The 18,264-nt window shown below is 47.9% G+C and overlaps 1 protein-coding gene across 4 annotated transcripts in view; it reads right to left on the bottom strand.

Annotated features, from left to right (window-relative positions):
• Window positions 1–18,264, bottom strand: part of ME3 (malic enzyme 3) — a 198,844-nt gene that overhangs the window by 18,261 nt on the left and 162,319 nt on the right. For all 4 annotated transcript variants that reach the window (XR_003791571.1, XR_003791572.1, XM_029209574.1 and 1 more), the window contains one exon: window positions 3,408–3,517. Coding sequence is in view for 2 of the 4 variants with exons in the window: in XM_029209574.1 (XP_029065407.1) it covers window positions 3,408–3,517 (110 nt within the window). In the remaining 2 variants the exon portion in view is untranslated. The remainder of the gene's footprint in view (window positions 1–3,407; window positions 3,518–18,264) is intronic.

Below are 18,264 nucleotides of genomic sequence, written 5' to 3'. Positions count from 1 at the left end.
AACAGCAGGACTGCCTGGGAGACAGTTCCAATCTTGTGCCCGAGCTTCTGCTCAGCACCAGGCACGGCCCTGCCCTCACGGAGCTCAGTCTGGTGGGGACCCTGAGGCCTTCAGTCGTATCCTTCCTCACTCCACCGAGGATGTGAGGCTGCGCTGGTGTTCATTTCATGTGGGCAGCCTGGGCCCATCCCCCGCCATTCTGGGGTGTTGCCTGACCACGAGTCCTGTTGGGGGGGGACGGGGCCTGTCCCCAGCAACCACGTGCGGTTTGGTTTTGGTGTCTGTTTACCACTGTGATTCCTCCCACCCTCCCCCTTCTCCCAGCTCTCTCCAATTCTGTGCATGCAGGCGTTCCTTTCTATTTTTGAGCATGGCTATGTAGTTTCATGTTTCTTTTTCCTCTGCTCTCTACCTTGTATTTGGAGGTAAGGGGGTCAATTCTAGCATAAGCTTAATCTTCCACGTTGCCCCATTAATCCCGGAATTCCTCACCAGTCTGCTAATCGCCCACCCAGCACTGAGAGTACACATCATAGGCTTCTGGTTCTGGACCCATCACTAACCAGCTGGCGACTGTGGCCCAGCCCCTCCCCGTCCCCAGGCCTCATCGGGGGGGTCTGTGAACTGTGGAAGTTAGAGGAGAGGATGGGAGGGGTGAGGAGAGCGGTGACACCCACACTTCCGTGGGGTCCGGAATTTAATCCTCACCAAGGAGACTCACGGCACTGCCTCACCTACGAGGGATCATCGGCAGCCCGACGTCATGGACAGACAGTGAATTCCGAGTTAGAAATGACTAGGTTCTAGCCCCAGCTTTATGCCTGTTAGGCTGTGGGACGTGGAGCAAAACTTAAGTCTTGAACTTCAGTTGTCTCATCAGTGATGTGAACAGCAATGTCCGTCCTCCCCACAGGCAGAGGGGGTGAGGCCAGGAAGCTGTGAAACAGTGTGGATGGAAAACACTTTTCTAGCCTAAAGTTCTGTGTTCATGCCAGCTGGATTACTTGGCACAGTTTGGGTTCCCTGGGAAGCAGATTCAGAGAGATGTGAAGTGTTCAGGATGTTATGAAGAAGTGGCCTTGGGATCAGCACACCTGTGCCAGGGAGGGAGTGGAAGCAGGATGGGGTCGAGGATGGGGAAGCAGGAGAAGCTGAGCCGCGATGCGGTCCCCAGGGCCTCAGCCAGCCCCGTGGGGAGCCCTGGAGTTAAATGTGCCCTCAGAGCTGTCCTGCACTGGGCCAAAATGGTTGAGCTTCTATATTCCCTGATCACCTGGTGATGCCGTCCTGGCAGGGCAGGACCGTGGTCTGCTTGATGCTCCAGCCAGCCCTGCCGCCAGCTGGGGCAACAAGTCCTTTCTTGAGGGAAGATCTGGGCGGTGCTGTTAATCACACGGCCACGCCTAACGGTCAGGTTGTCCCGATCAAAGACTCGATATTATAGGGCTCCTGCCATTCTAGTACCATTTGCCAGCTCTCCTCATGCATTTTAGTTTAATGACTTTAGTCTCTCATTTCTGAGAAAAGAATGGGAAATTCCTCCTCTGTCTGCCGTGGGACGCAGAAAACCATTCCATCTGGCTTTGCCTGGGAGTGAAATAGAGTCTACTGGAACTGGGTACCAGCAGGACCTAAAAACTAACGAATTGATTTAATTTAAGAAGTTGTGTGTGTGTATACATGAGGGCGTACACACGTGAAGATGTATATATGTCTGCGTGTGAGCACATGTGGGGTGCATTTCTGGGTGAGTATATGTATGACGACCTGGACAAGAGAGAGGCTTCGGGGGCAGGTGTCCAGTGTAGACACACCCACATGGACAGGTGGGTGCTCATGAGAATCTCAATTTGTGCAGGTGGACCTCCTCGTTCATTCATTCTTCAAACATTAATGAAGCATCTACAGTGTGCCAGGCGCTTGCGCTGGGGCTGGGAAGTGAGAAGAGAAAAGATGTGGTTCCTGCCTCTGGGAGCTTATTGTCTCCTGGGGAGACAGACAACTCAATGCAGGCATGTGGGGTACAGTGTGGTAAGAAAGTTGACAGAGGGGGCACAGGAGGCTGTGGAGGCACCCGGTGTGCACCCAAATCAGGCCGTCCCTTCCCTGGGACAGGAGACCCTGGAGCTGAGCCTTGAAGGGTGAGTACGAGTTACTGAGCCAAAGATGATGGGGAAGATTGTCCCAAGCTGAGAAGCAGAGCTTTCAACGTGCAGAGGGAACTGACCCAGAGGGAGGTCACAGGAGTACAAATAAGACAGGGTTGGTGATATCTGGTAGGATTAAGCTGTGAAGTGCTTAGAACCGTGCCTGATGAATAACAAGTATTCAGCTCTAAACCTTAGCTATTTTTAACCTGGGCTTGGATCCTCCTAGGTCTGTCTTACTCACTTGATGAAAACTGTGACCTCTTTGGGCCTCATCTGCAAAATGTTGGCCCATCTTTAACTCCCAGGGACCAATACCTGTCCCCTACCAACCTGTTCTGTTTTACATGACGTGGTTCCTTGATTTGAAAAGATCTTGCTTGCCAAACTTCATTTGTTCAATAATAACCTACATGTCATCAAGGTTTCCCTTGGGCTTTATAAAATACTAGGAATAACTGGCAATGCTCCTTCCTGAGAGCTCCTGGATCAGGTGAGATAATCGCTGAGAAGCCACCCCTCCTACTCCAGTGTCACATGCTGGCATCTCCACAGCAAGAAGCAAGTACCTTCAGATATTTCTGGTCCACAGAACAGGGAGCCAAGCTGACCCTGAACTAGAAGATGCTTCCCATTGACTTTTGGAATGTTCTGGGGCCTCGGTTATCATTGTGAGAAGCACTCATTCCAGCCAAGTTAAGAGAAAGCCTTATCCTGATTCCCTGACAGTGATGTGCCTTGTGTTTGGAAAATCCAAGAGCGAGCTATTGTGGCTGGCGAAGGCCACTTTTATGGCGATTGATGCTTCGGTCTGATGAGTCCTATGTGCTGGTACTTTCCATATATTAGCTCTTTAAATTTTCACAATAACCTTCCAAGGTAGTTACTATCATTCCCAATGAATAGATGATGAAACTGTGGCTCAGAGATGTGATCTGCCCATGTTCAACCAGCTAGTAAATCACAGCATTGTTTAAAATTTCTTTCATATATCTAATAACCAAATTCTTACTTTTCTCCGAAGCAGTAATCATCTCCATTTTATGGGTGAAGAAAGTGAGACTTAGCAAAGTTATGGGACATGTCCAAGGTCACAGAGCTGAGAATTAGCAAAGTGAATCTGGATTTACTGCTCTTTCTTCAACAGCTGCTGGCAGCAAACCGGCTATGAGGTGGCCCCTCCCCGCCTGGGCACCCAGGTGAGCCTTTGTGAGAAGGCATTCGTCCTCAGGGGCTTTGTCAGGAGGGGTGGAAACTTACCTTGGATGTCATCGTTGAACATGCAGTACTTGTTGCGGTATTTGTTGAGAAGGCGGAAGGCATTGGCATTGGCAAAGTCTTCAAACTGGATGAGGCAATTTATTCCAAACCTGTGGAGAGGGAGAGGAAAGAGCATGTAATTGCCTCCCTGAGCTGACGCCTGGCAGGTCCCAGCCTGCACTGGGGAGCAGGGCGGTGCAGCCCAGGGGTGGGTGTGGGTGTGGCATGGCTCATTCACTGGGGTTTATGCCACCTGGCTGGCTCCTGGACTCCTGGCTCTGCCTGCCCCATTATGATTTAGTTATCTAGTTTTAATTGAAGTAGAGCTGATTTACAATGTTGTGTTAATTTCTGCTGTACAGCAGAGTGACTCAGTGACACATACATACATTCTTTGTTTTTGAAGATTTATTACTCGTTTGAAAATACTTCCCATGTAATTTAAAAAAACAATATATATATATACATATATTTATTTATTTTTGGCTGCGTTGGGTCTTTGTTGCTGCGTGGGGGCTTTCTCTAGTGGAGGCGAGCAGGGGCTACTCTTCGTTGCGGTGCACGGGCTTCTCATTGCGGTGGCTTCTCTTGTTGCAGAGCACGGGCTCTAGGCGTGCTGGCTTCAGTAGTTGTGGCACGCGGGCTCAGCAGCTGTGGTTCACGGGCTCTAGAGCGCAGGCTCAGTAGTTGTGGTGCACGGGCTTAGTTGCTCTGTGGCATGTGGGATCTTCCGGGACCAGGGCTCGAACCCGTGTCCCCTGCATTGGCAGGCGGATTCTTAACCTCTGCGTCACCAGGGAAGTGCCATACATTCTTTTTTATATTCTTTTCCATTAAGGTTATCCTAGGAGATTGGATATAGTTCCCTGTGCTATACAGTAGTAGGACCCTGTTGTTTATCCATTCTAAATGTAACAGTTTGCATCTACTAACCCCAAACTCCCAGTCCATCCCTCTCCCAACCCTCTCCCCCTTGGCAACCACAAGTCTGTTCTCTATGTCTGTGAGTCTGTTTCTGTTTCATACATAGGTTCATTTGTGCCATATTTTAGATTCCACATAAAAGTGGAATAGTATGGTATTTGCCTTTCTCTTTCTAACTTATCTCACTTAGTATGATAATCTCTAGTTGCATCCACATTGCTGCAAATTGCCTGCCCCATTATGGACGAGGATGGGGCAGAGAGTAGGGGTACGGAGCCTGGTGGTCAGCCAAGCCCATATCATTGTCTCTAATGTGGGCTGGTGACTCCCACGGGCTCTGGATGGCAGACCCCAGGGGTGCTGGAAGGGCTGAGATGGGGCCCCGTCTCTCTGTGGCCTGTGGCCATCTGAAATCCCAGCAGAAAGCTCACTCCAAACCCAAGTGCATGCAGAGAGCCCGGCTCCTCTGCCACTCAGGCTTGGGGAGCCTCTGCAGCCTCCAGATATCTCCCTTGGTGGATCTTGAAGTCTCAAGTCCCTCCACCATAGACTCTTCTGGGTTCAGGCATTATTCCCTGATAAGGTACCGGGAAGGCTGGGAAAGGCCACTGCATGAAGCCATTGTCATCCACTAACACTTTGGTGAGTGTGTTCTCCATGTACAGGCAGAGCAGGATCAGTTGGTAAGCTGGTTCAAAATGCAGAGCACCGGGCCCATCTCCCAAAGACTCACCCAGTGAGTTTAGGGGTGGGGCTCAGGAATCTGTATTTTTTCCTCCATCTTTACTGAGGTATAATTGACAAATAAAAATTGTATGTATTTAAGGAACACAACAGGATGTTCTGATACATGTATACATTTGAAATGATTACCACAATATCAAGCTAATTAACACACACATCACCTCACACTGTTACCATTTGTTTTTTTTTTGAGGGGTGAGGACATTTAAGATCTACCGTCTTAGCAAACGTCAAGTGCGTGATACCGTAGTAATTATGAACTTCCGTCACCATGCTGTACAATGCATTTTCAGCGAGCACCTCAGATCGTTCTGATCCTGTCTGGAGAACTCAGAAACACTGCCTTGGTGGGTAAAGACAAGGCCCATTAAGCGGCTTGAGTTGTCTTATTTAAAATCTACACTAGAATTGCCTTCTAGATTTCAAAGTCAGGAAAAAGTTTGTGTTTCCTAAAAAATGACTGGATTGGTAACCTGTGTTTCCTGTTAACACTGGGCGTCAGGAAGCTGAGAGCTGTCTTCTTCCCTTTAACGGTAGGTTCCCTCAGCCGAGGCTCTCTGCACACACCCTCCCCTGACTCGATTCTGGCTCTTTGATCCTGCTTTTTTGGGTTGTACTGTGTTTTTTTTTGTTTGTTTTTTTTTTGCGGTATGCGGGCCTCTCACTGTTGTGTCCTCTCCCGTTGTGGAGCACAGGTTCCAGACGCGTAGGCTCAGCGGCCATGGCTCACGGGCCCAGCCTCTCCGCGGCATGTGGGATCTTCCCAGACTGGGGCACGAACCCGTGTCCCCTGCATCGGCAGGCGGACTCTCAACCACTGCGCCACCAGGGAAGCCCTGTACTGTGTCTCTTATTGGAGTCTTTCTGGAAGCAAGTGTGATGTGAATTATTAAAAATTACTTAATCCATGGGCAGAAAAAGGGTTTCATCTCATGGACCAATTTGTGACCAACAGTATCTGTGGTCATGTTCATTGAGAAAAAAAATGCCCTAATTGTTCAGCACAGAGTGTCTGGGCATGTGGTAGGGAGAAGTGCCTGCCATTCCCAACTGTGTGAACTGGAGGCCTGGGACCAGCTTGGGACCAGCTGTGGAAAGAAAGACGTACGACCTTGTTGGAAAAAGTGGCTGGGGCCCACATGTGGTGGGCTTCCTGTGCTGTCGGGGCATCTGTCTGATGAGGCTGGTGGCTGTGAGGGGGTGAGTAGCACTGAAGTGGCCCAGAACACATTTTTTTCCAACCTCTGAATTTTGTGCATGGCATATCCTTTTTTTCTTTTCAGAAAACGTACCCATTTTTTGGATGCATTGCAACTGCTCTGCATTTGACTATATTATGTAGAAAATACTGAAAGTACAAACTACTTTGTAAAACCAAAGACAAACATTGAATCCAAAGATAAACTATGTTTTACACAATGGACACTTTTCCCGTAGTTAGTATTAAATTTTAAATATCTATTCCTTTTGTTAAAATGATTACTTTACATACTCCCTGAGTACATCTGCATTACAAACATAGCTCAGTAATTCTCGGAAACTGTTTATAGAGGTTTGTTGTAAAAGGAAGCACACCACCAGAAAAGGGAGGAAGCAAAAAAAGTACAGTAGAAATGCCAGTGGGCAGGCAAATATTTGCTCCTGCCATGGTCCTTCCAGTTGGAGCTGTTGGTGGGGGGATTTGGAGACAGGTTCATGTCACAGGGGCCGAAATGGAGAGGCAGCAACTTGCCTCAGTCCAGTGTTGAGCTCTGGGCTTGGGTCAGGAGGCTCGTGGGCCTGACCTGGCTCTGCCACTGCAACCGAGTGTCACTTCACTTCTCTATTCTGCCTCAGTTTTCCATCTGTCAATGGGCATAATATTTGCCTGGCCAACTTTGCGGCTGTGGTGAGGATTAAAAGCTGGGGGTGATTTTTAAATTGTAAAGTGCTAAACACGTGTCATCCTGGCCACAATTCTTATTCCCAGTCACAGAGCAAGTGCTGGTGGGGGTAGTGGTAGGGAGCTTGCAGTGTCTCCTGACCCACCATCCAGCCCTCTTCTCCTTGTACAACGAATAGAAATGGTTTAAAAAAAAACAAAAAAAACCCCTTCAGTGCACAATTATAATGCTATGTTCACCAAACCAACATTTACTGTGAATTTTTGTTCAGGGTGTGAATTTCCAGTATTTGGATGGGGAGGGAGGAACAGAATGTCTTTGGTTGTCGGTGACCTTTTGATATATAGAATCCTCACAAGACTCTCAGTGTTGCTCCCGCACTGGCCTGGAGCTAAAATGCTGAAAAGGTCAGACGACAAAACAATGTGATGCACGTCGTTTCTCCTTTCTCTCACTCTCTGTCTCTTACATACACACACACACACACACACACACACACACTTGACCTTTAAGCGACACCACTCTTAGGTTAAAAAATAAGCCAGGGATTATAAATAAATACCTTTGTTCAGTGCACGATTATTCTTTCATGGCAAATTCAGTTTCACGTAAGAGAACCTTCCCAGGGAGGAATTTGATGAGATACAGAGTAAAATCTCATTCATTCAAGTCACTTTAATCCTAACTTGGAATTGGATAAAAGGCTATGTGAATCTGCCATCCAATAAACTAGACTCAGAGTTTCCTGACCTCCTTGTATTTAATGACCTCCAGGACCCCTACCCACCTTGGATGCCCTCCCCATGGCTGCTCCCTGGACCTTTCGTCACCAGGAGCCGCTCCTACTAAAATTTCACACTGTGTGTTTCAGTCTCTGACCACAGCCTCTCCTTCCACCTCCCTTACTTCCACTATACCTCTTCTTCATCTCCAGGGAGACCTTTGGGCCCTTTACCACATTTTCCTGGTCCCTTGGCTCCTGACTTATGGCTTTTCACGAAACCACACCACTAACTATCCAGTCTGAACCAAGGCTGGTTACTTCAATTGCTCTATTTGCATCATCCATCCATCCATCCATCCTCCATCCATTCCCTCTGCCCATCCATCTGCCTGTCCATCCATCCATCCAAAAGCATCTACTGAGCACCCATGATAAACCAATACTGTAGTTGTTCAGTAAATGTTTTAGGAAGAGCTGGGTACATGAAGGAGTTGGTGGAATTTTAGTGTGAGCTTTCCTGCCAACTTGTTAAACTAATTAAAAGCCAATTAAGAACAAAAAAAATTTCAAAATGAAAATTTTAAAAGCTTAGGTTACAAAAAACCTTTTCTCAATTCATCCATGTATATCCAAATACAGGATGCTGGACTTTCATCATAACACCAATTTAAATGTTAATTATAACTGCCTTACATATTCATGAAAATACTTCTACTAATGATAACAGTAACAAAAACAGCTAATGGTTATCGACGGTGCTGGGCATCAGGCTGAGTTCTTTGCATGAATTATCTCAACTAATCTTCCCATGACCTTATGAAGTAGGTAGGTGCCATTTCAGAGAAGGAATCCTGAGCTACAGGACGTTCAGTTATTTGCCCCCGGGGTTATTTATTCTCCTGCAGTTGGAAAGGGGTGGAGCTGGAATCTGAATCCAGCTCTATCTGACGCCAGAACTTAGTTTAGTTTTAACAGCAATATGATTTTGTAAAACATAAAGTGAAGTAGATGTTAAAGTTAGGTTTCTTTCTCCAACGAGAAAAACAGTGCCATGTGGTGAAGAAAACGCTGAACTGGGGGACAGGAAAATCGTATTCTCCTTCTGTCTCTGATATAAGCTCTGAGTCTTGGGTGAGTCCCCTTTCTGTCTGGGTCTTAGTTCCTGATCTGAGAGCCTCGCGGGGGAAGCAGGAGCTCCTTAACGTAGGGTTGGAATAGATACACTAGGAGCTTCACTGAGATCTAAGTCCAAAGTAGGGAGGTCTGACCATTCCTGGTAAGAGCAACGTATGACAGGAACATCAGTATTTTCAAGTCCTCCTTGAGCTGACCCAGAGCAGACCGGCTGAGCGAGCAGGGCGGAGGCAGCCACTGTCCAGGTCGTACAGCTGGAGCAGCAGCCCCTCCAGAGGGGCCCCGCTCAGGCCCCCTACTCAGGGCTCTGGGCCATTTCCTGGCTTCAGTGCCGGCAGTTCATCGCTGATGCCCCTCCATCCTGCCAGAAGCTGCCCCTCACCCGGGCGGCTCCTGTTTGTCCCCTTCTGCACTTTTGAACTCTTCTCCCTGAACTCCTGGCAGGGGCTGAGGAATATCTGCTGCTTCTCAGGGGAGAATTCCTGCAATGGAGAAAGAGGCGCCTTCCCAGGCCGCACACGGAGCTGCCCAGACTCCTCCACCCTGGGGACTCGGACGGGAAATGGCCTTGGCGCTGTCACAGAAGGCATTCTAAGGCAGGGGCTCACTTAAAGCCACAAGGCCGATGGGTGGATGTTAAAAGGTTTCTTCCTCCAGCCCTCAGGCAAGAGGAAACCTGAAAATGGCGACTTGTGCCTGGGAGCCCTAGGGAGCTGTGTGTGACAATGAGACGACGGAGCCGGGTACCTGCCACCTGGGATGCAGCCTCCCCAGGGTAAAGAGATTCTGAGATGGTTGCTCTGCCCTTCCCCCCAGCAAACTGACCAAAGACTGCGTGAGAGATGTGGTGGGACCAGAACATTCCATGGGCTGTAGACCTGGTTTCTTTGTTCTGAAGGTCAGGACCTGCCATTCTTTCAAACACTTGGGTCTGACCTCTTTTAGGCCTGAACAAACACAGGGCACCTGGGAAGAGCAGGTGAATTTGCTCAGCCTGCCTCCAAACAGAATGACTAAAACCTACCACTCATTTCCATGGCAGCCCACTCCATGCCCCTAACAAAACACACACACACACAAGACCCCCCAGCAGAGTGCATGGTGAGGACATCAGTTATACCCAGTGGAAAACTATTTCTTTTGTTTATTTTGTCCTTCCAGGAATTAGAGCTGAAAGAATCCCGAAAGCTCTAGGTCTTTGTTTTTATTTTACACATTCCATTAAACTCTAGTCCCTTGAGATGCTCTCAGAAAGAGGTTCCATGGCTCAAACCATTTGGGAAACTCTGAATGTTCATATAACATATACAATGTGTATGAAAGATTCTGAAAAGTCCTGCATTAAGAAGGCTGTTTAACTCAGCATTTTCTAAACTTATTCGACTAGAGACCTCACCCTTCTGTGTCCCACCCTCTCCGTTTATATGATAGAGCACAGTTTGACAGACACAGCTCTCTGCAGAAAGAACTTTGCAGGGGCTGGGTGGACTCAGGGCGAGGCCATCTCTCCCTGGGATTCCTGCAATTGTTACTTCTGGCCAGGATCCTATAATAACTGATCTCACCTCCTCCAGCTTTATTTCCCTTCCCTCAATCCGTCCACTGTATCTTTCTAAACACAAATCTGTGCAATTTCTTTTCTTAAAATCCTTACAGCGCTCCTACTGCCTTTGGGGTTGTGTTCAGACTCCTTAGATGGCGTTCACTTTGGCCCCAACCTTAATGCTCACCCCCTTCTCGTGTCTTCCGTCGCCCTGGGCATATCTTGCTGCTTCCCAACCACTGTGGGCCCTTGCACTGCTCCATGTCTTTGCTCAGGTTCCCAGAGGGCCTCATTTTACCCTGGCCAACTCCTGCTTAAACGGTAAGGCCCTGCTGAAATGTCATGTCTTCTAGGAAGGCTTCCCTGACCCATCGATTTCCTTACCCAGGGCAACAGTAACTCTTCTCTTCCCTGGGCTGCCTTGCTACTCTGGGCGTATCCCTGTTAGGATACATCACATTGCATCACAATTATTTATTGACATTTCTGTTTTAATTATTAAAGAAATGTATCGGGCAGGGTATCCCCTTTGTGCCAGGAACTCTCCTAGGTATGATATAAATGTTCAATTCAGCAAACATTTCTAAGTGTCCACTGTGAACAAGGGACTGTCTTCCCTGCTAGATTACAAAGGCAAGTTCAAGAATTTCAAGTCTGATGGAGACACAGGAAAATAAAAAAAGCAGTTGCAACATACTGTGACAAGGGTAATAATGAAGGTATGTCCTAGGCATGTGGGAGGCCTCCAAGGGGGCAATCAGCTCTTCTGGGAGAGGCACTGAGGGCTCCACAGAGCAGGAGACCGAGGCTTGGCCTGAGGGAGAGCAGAGGTTCAGGGGCAGACTGTGCAGGTGGGGGGGTGGGGGGGGGGGGGGGAGGGCACCTCAGGCAGAGGGAACAGCACATGCATCTGGAATGAGAAGGGGGGGGCCTTCCTGGAGCTGCAGGAAAATAACCAGAGCTGGGAGAGGGGTGTAGAAGGGGAGATGTGGGGAGAGCTGAGGCTAGGCGGATATCAGGGGCCACCCCTTTACATGCCTGTGTAAAAGAGCCTACACAGTAGGGGGACGATGGGGACCCACCGAGGGGCTTCAGGCAGGAAAGTGGCCTGTGTTTTAGGACGTCCATTCTGCAGCAGGGTGGGTGATGGGATGGACTAGCTGGGAGGACATCCTGGAGGCACGGAGCCCTGGTGAGAGACCATGAAGTGATGGGGCGAGGCAACAGGGACCACGAATGAGAGGAGGGCGGGGTGACAGATGTGAAGGCAGAGGGTGTGCAGTGGAGGGAGCTTTGGGGCTGCGCAGGTCTGGAGCCATCACTTACTAAACGTGTGACCCCAGGCGAATTATTTAATCCAAATTTCAGTCTTTGCTGATAAGACATCGGGATGATAATACCTCTCTTGCAGTCCTGCTGTGAGAATTAAATGAGATAATGTAAATAAAAGCCTGGCACGTCGTAGGCACTGAGTCCATGGAGGCGATTGTTCTTAAGGGCAGGATTTAATCACGTGCAGGACGTGGAAGCTGAAAGAGGAGGAGCCCGGGATGGGGGTGGCGGCATCTGTTGGTCGCCAAGGCTGGGGACAGGGAGGGACAGATAAACTTGCTCCGCTTGGACCGTGCTGAGTCTGAGGTGCTGGCACGTCCAAGTGGACGTGTTCACGAAGAGCAGACGCTACATGAGGCTCAGCAGAGAGGAACGGGGAGTTCAGGGTGTTGTGAGGGTCTCAGGCAGAGCGTGTGCACTGAGCAGGGAGCAAGGCCAAGGACAGACCTCGCGCACACCTGCGTCCAGGGAGCAGCAAGGGGCGGAGGAAGAGAGTCTAGAGAAGGAAAGTCAGCAGGGGGACCGGCGAGGTGGATGGTGGCAGCTGCCACAGGAGCCGCATGACAGGCTGTGGGCAGTGTCAGATGCTGCGGAGATGTCAACGGAAACAGGGATCTGGAAGTGTTGGCGGGGGGCGGGGAAGTGACGGTCAGAAGATCACTTGTGAACTTTGCCAGAGCACTTTCGATGGAGTCGTGGGGAGGGAACCGTTCTGCGGGGGGTTAAAGAAGAGGCTTGGCTATGAAACAAGGGTAGGGAGACAGCTGGTGGTGGATGTGGGACTGAAGGATGGATGCGTCTTTGATGGGAGGTGTGTGTATGAGATAGAGAAGCCAGTAAGAGGGGAGATGCGAGGAGTGATGATGGGGGATCGAGGTCCTAGGGAGATGGGAGCAGACAGGGGCCCAAGTCCAGCTGGAATGTGAAGAAGACATGGTTCCTCCTTCTGGGATGTCACAGCCTAGTGGAGGGACAGATGTGCAGCCTTCACACCACACATATGTAGAGGGAGTGACTCACTCTGTGCGGGGTGGGAGGGGTGCTTGGGAAGGGACTCACAAGGATGACAGGGAAACTCTTCTGTAGGTGAGGAAACTGGAAACCATGGATTGGGGAAAGCGGGAATATTGTGCCTGAAAAAGAAAGCTCAGTGGAATGAGGCATAATGCTTATCTTCAAAGACACGAAGGACCGTCCTGTGGACAGGGAATTAGGGTAGACTGATCTATGCGGCCTTAAGAGAAAAGCAGAGCCAACAGGCGGAAATCAGGACAGAGATTTCTGTGCCACATAAGGCAGAGATCTCGAACGCTGGATGGAAGACGCTGTCCCTGGAAGTGATTCCAGGGCCCCCAGAACTTCACTTGGCATTGAGGTTGTGGAAAGGATTCCAGCCACGGTGGACGTGGTGTATGGACCTCCGAGGCCCTTCCCTTCCCAGGTTCCACACTGGGAGATTCCCCTGGTGTGCCGGGTGTGGCAGCCAGACTGGCGGGCTCCTGTGGCTGCCGTTCCGGCCTAATGGGGGAAAACTCCCATCGTGTCAAAAGACAGTCAAAGGAAGCAGGAACTTCTAAGCAAAAGTACCAGAATAATGTGGCCGTTCCTCAGTCACTGCTCTGACGGCAATCCCAGGCCAGACAGAAAACACTCCAGGAACAGTTTGTATTTCCTCCTCAATTTCCCCGTTTGTCTGACTTCCTGGGCAAACACGCAAATGGCGCCAGAAATCCCAGTGCTGGGAAGAGGATGGTGGCTGATCTGCTGACCTCTCAAAGGTCAGAGGTCAGTACTGAGTTTTTCCTCTAGGTCACAGCAGCTCACACCCCAACCTTCTGCTCTTAAAGCCTGGGCACTTTTCCTAGCCTCCAACCCACTGGCTGACCTGGGGCATTGGCATTCACACCGGCTCTGATCTGCCCACAGGTTGTACGTTTTAGTTGTCATGAGGTGACTGATGTTCTCTGATTAGTTTGGCCTATTCTGATCTCTCTATTCAGGTAGTATTTGTACCATACAGTGTGCCATACAATTGTACCTTGGACTCCCGAAGCATCTAAACTGTCCCTCTCTCATGCAACTGGCTAACTTCCACCTTGAATGTTGACATTCAGGTGAAAGACAATAAGGTTGGAAATCGCAGTCTGTGTTTGTGGCCTTTCAGGACCAAAGTGAGTCAAAGTCAGGGAGGGGAAGAAAGGAAAGACTAAGCCAGGTTAGGGGACAGACTAGGTCAAAACAGGCACTTGGCAGGGTCCTTGAGGGCAGGGGAGGTGTCTCACTTACCACGTGGGGCATGACAGCTGAAAAAGGAGTTTTAACTGACCCCCTCTCCTGCCCCCTGCTCTGGACAAATCCGCTTCAGACACCCAAGTTAGAAGCCCAAACAAACCTTCTGCCGTATGCCCAAGGCCCTGTGCTTGCCCAGCTCAACCAGCATTGGTGAACAAACGGTAGCATGAATGAATGCCTGCCAGAGCACAGTCCTTCGATAGGGGTGACCGGTCACACACAGCCCACGTGACTCCCGGTCCCCTGGAAGCCCCACTGTCCTCTTCTAGAGGCTACTGCTGCAAAGTATCTTTGTATCACAATAGCTCAGTCCCTTTCCTTTACCCCGAGGAATCGACACAAATGAGGCCGCAAGCAGGGAAGGGTTTCCAGCTAGGCTGGGAGAGCAGGCAGCAGAGGCTGTAGGAAAGCACCTTTGATTTTGAAGTCAGATGGATTTGGGGTGAGCCCAGACTCTTCCATTTCTAACTGGGTGATTTGGGACAAGTTACTTAACCTTTCTGAACCTCAGTTTATTTATCTCTAAGGGTTGCTGTGATAATTAAAAGTAAAGCACCCAGCACAGAGTAGGTTCTTTGTAAAAGTGAATTGCTAGCTCTTTCCTGGGAAGAAGGCCATGACTTTGAACTCCAACTAAATGCCCCAGGCCTTTGACCACTGTATTCCCCCATCAGCCTTGACTGACGCTGCAGGCGGGGCCATTAACTAAGTAGACATTCAATCTACACAAACTCAGCAGTAATTATTTAAGCATGTTTTAATTTTTCCCAGTCAATTATAAGCTTCTTGAGAGCAAAGTCTATTTCTGACTTATTGCTACATTCAATAAATATCTGTCCCTTGACTGAATTAAAGTATGGGTGAGTACAAGAATAAATAGATAAAAGAATAACTGAATGCGGCCTTGAACTATTTTCTGATTATTTTATGTGTCCATATTACAAGCTCAAGGGAGAACTGAACTCTAGGTCTTTTTGTTTTGGCCACACTCTGGGGCCCAGAGAAAGCATATGATAAATACGGGCTAAATGGAAACTTGGAAGGGATTTCATGAATTATGCGAATGGGAGCAAACAACTGGATAAGTTCCCCTTAACTTCCCACTGCTTTTTATCATCATCTGGCTCCGGGGAAAGAACTTTCTTTCTGGGTCTCAGTTTCCCCACCTATAAAGTGATGGAGTTGGATCAATGAGCAAGTTGTTTCTTGTTCAGGTATTCTGAGATGTGTGTTACAGTCCTAGGGAGGGCCAGGTGGGAAAATGAAGTAAGACACAGGTTGAACTGCAAAAGGCATTCCTAAAATTCAGTGTATATGAAAATACTGAGCAGTGACTGTCTCTGCTGAGAGGGACTCAGTGTGTGAAGGCTCCTGTGAAACATTACAATCAAGATTTAGAGCTAATGGTTACACTCTTTCAAAATTAAAATAAAATCTTGAAACTTGCCTTGTAGTCTGGATGCCGTAAGCTTAGGGCTTTTCCTTTGTTTGTATTGTTTAAAACCACCAGGAGAAGCTTGGAGCCAATGAGCCTCAGCTTTTCCCCTGGGGCTCAGTAACACTGGTTGGGTTTGCAGTTTGTGGAGAGGCCTGCAGGGGGCGCGCAGCTCTGGTGAATGATGAGGCAACTGGACCACTGTCAGGTAGTTAAGGAGGAAGAACCAAGTGCCAACTGACTCAGGTGCTGGGGAATTTTTCCACCACAAAAAAAGGAAATGATAACTGTGATGTGATAGAAGGCTTAGCTAACGCGGTGGTGGTAATCATATTGCACTATATTAATGTGTACCATACGCTAACGCGTGTATATGGAATCTAAAAAAAAAAAAAAATGGTACTGATGAACCTAGTAGCAGGGCAGGAATAAAGAGGTAGACGTAGAGAATGGACTTGAGGACATGGGGTGGGAGGGCGAAGCTGGGGCGAAGTGAGAGTAGCATCAACATATATATGCTACCGAATGTAAAACAGCTGGCTGGTGGGAAGTAGCAGCGTAGCACGGGGGATCGGCTCGGTGCTTGCGATGACCTAGAGGGGTGGGAGAGGGAGGGTGGGAGAGGGAGGGTGGGAGGGAGGCTCAAGAAGGAGGAGATATGGGGACACATGTATGAATATGGCTGATTCGCTTTGTTGTGCAACAGAAACTAACACGGTATTGTGAAGCAATTATACAGCAATAAAGATCTATTAAAAAAATTAATGTGTCAAATCGACACGTTGTACACCTTAAACTTACACAATGATACATGTCAATTACACTTCAATAAAAATAAAAAAATAAAAAAGAGGATGTGTCCCTCGCTGAGAAAGGCTAGAGAGTTTTGAAAATGGGAGTTGATGGCTGGTCCCTCCATAGCCTCCCTAATGGTGAGGACTGGTGGGTCACTAACCCTGCCCTAGAACAAGCTGGAGAGAGGAGACATGAGTATGTGAAGTAGACTAGCTTCCATAAGACCTTCCTCCCATTTGTTTTCCTTGCCTGCTGCATCAAAAAGGTGTCTGGAGTATGTTGGACTGTCTTTTCTTTCACGTAGAAGAAAAGAAATAGAGAGTATCCAAGTTAGAAGGTGGGTTCTGGAGTTAGACCACGTGAGTTCAAAGCCTGGCTCCACCACTGCTAATGGTGTGACCTGGGACAAGATCCCTAAGCTCCCTGTGCCTCAGTTTCATCTGTAAAGTGTGCATTCATTCAATAAATGTTTATTGAGAATCCATGCTGCCATTAGGCATTGTTCTGAGCGCTTGAGATACAGCAGTGAACAGAAGAGACAAAGACCTCTCTCTGGAACTTATATTTCAGTGGGATGGGACGATAACTGTATCTACTTAATAGGATTTTTGTGAGTATTACATGAGTTGATGGATGTGAATTACTTTATTGTCTGCAGGAGCCTAGGTTAGACGAGTACTCAATTCACCAGAGGGTGAAGCCTGGGATGCTTGCTTGCTTCTTTGTATCTTTAGTGGGTTTTTAAAAAAACGCAAGGAGCTGTCTCTGGGAAAGAACTGCTGCCTAACTCATTATTTTAAAAAATTCATTGTTTTTTTCCTAATTACAAAAGAAATGCCTGCACACAAACAATCAAACATTATAGGAATGACTGGCTTGGAAAGCAAAAATCCCAGCAATCTCATGCCTTAACTGTAATCACTGTTAACGGCGTGGTATATACACATCCAGACATTTTTTCTTTACATAACTTATCTTGACAGAATCGTTCGCTTTTAGGATTTTTTCTCCATTTTAATAGGCTCAAGCACATTAAAAAACAATGTGCTTGAGCCTAATAAAATGAATGCAGTAGAATAAGAAGAGTCTGCATAATATGTGTGAATGAATGAGTGAGACAGAGAAAGAGAGGCAAAGAGAAAATGAGAGTAAATGTACCATGGGGTTGCCTGGAATTGATACATCCTCTCTGGCGTGGAATGATGCGGCTTGGATTTGGGGGCTGCGGTCTTATCCATCCTTTCTTTCCCTTGAGAGAAATGCTCTTTTTCACAAGCAGCTCAGAGAAATCTTTCCTGATTAAAACACCTGGTGTCCCAGTTCTTTCTGGGTCATCAACAGTAGGACTGGAGGGTCTCTGAAATGCCCGCAGGCAGTGATTTTTAAGGATTTGGGTTTTCTGACGGTGTCTTGAGCTAACATTAGTATACTCTGCTGAATGTCCATGACTCTGTTTTTCATTTTCAGAAGTTTTATCTGTTTCTTTTTCAAGTCTGCCTGCTACTTTTTTTTTTTAAAGTGTTAGGTACTTTCCTTATTACTTCATTCTTATAAAAAATAGCTCTTTAATACAACTAAGTATAACCACTTTATAGTCTCTCTCAGAATATTCCTTTTCCTTGGGGTTCTAATTCTTCTATTAGTTTCTGATTTTCCCACATTGTGGACTGTTTCTCTGTGGGTTACTGTGAATCATGAATTTATTTTCATTGGGGAATTGCTTTTCCCTTCAAGGAATTCCACACGGCATGGGTTGTGGGAGTGACCCTATAGAGTTTTAGTTTTCCCTCTGCCAGGTTCTCCAGCCATGTCACTGGTAGGGGACACTTTTATACTCATTTCTTCACTTGGGAAATTAGCTTCTTAGCTCTCAGAACGGCGGGTCTGTAAGGCCCAAATAACGCTCATCTGAAACAACTACAGAAAGTATGAGATCTCACCCCCGCATGTATACATGGATACACACAATGCCTCTCCACTTGGGGGAGGGTGGTGGTGGGCAGAATTTAACTGAATAGGTGTAGAGGGCAAGGACCAAACATTTACTAATT

The sequence above is a fragment of the Monodon monoceros genome, unplaced genomic scaffold (genome assembly GCF_005190385.1).
Source record: "Monodon monoceros isolate NGI ecotype Baffin Bay Population unplaced genomic scaffold, NGI_Narwhal_1 Super_Scaffold_7, whole genome shotgun sequence".
NCBI classification, from domain to species: Eukaryota; Metazoa; Chordata; class Mammalia; order Artiodactyla; family Monodontidae; genus Monodon; species Monodon monoceros.
The sequence above is the reverse complement of the archived record's forward strand: the minus strand, read 5'-3'. Positions and strand labels throughout refer to the sequence as shown.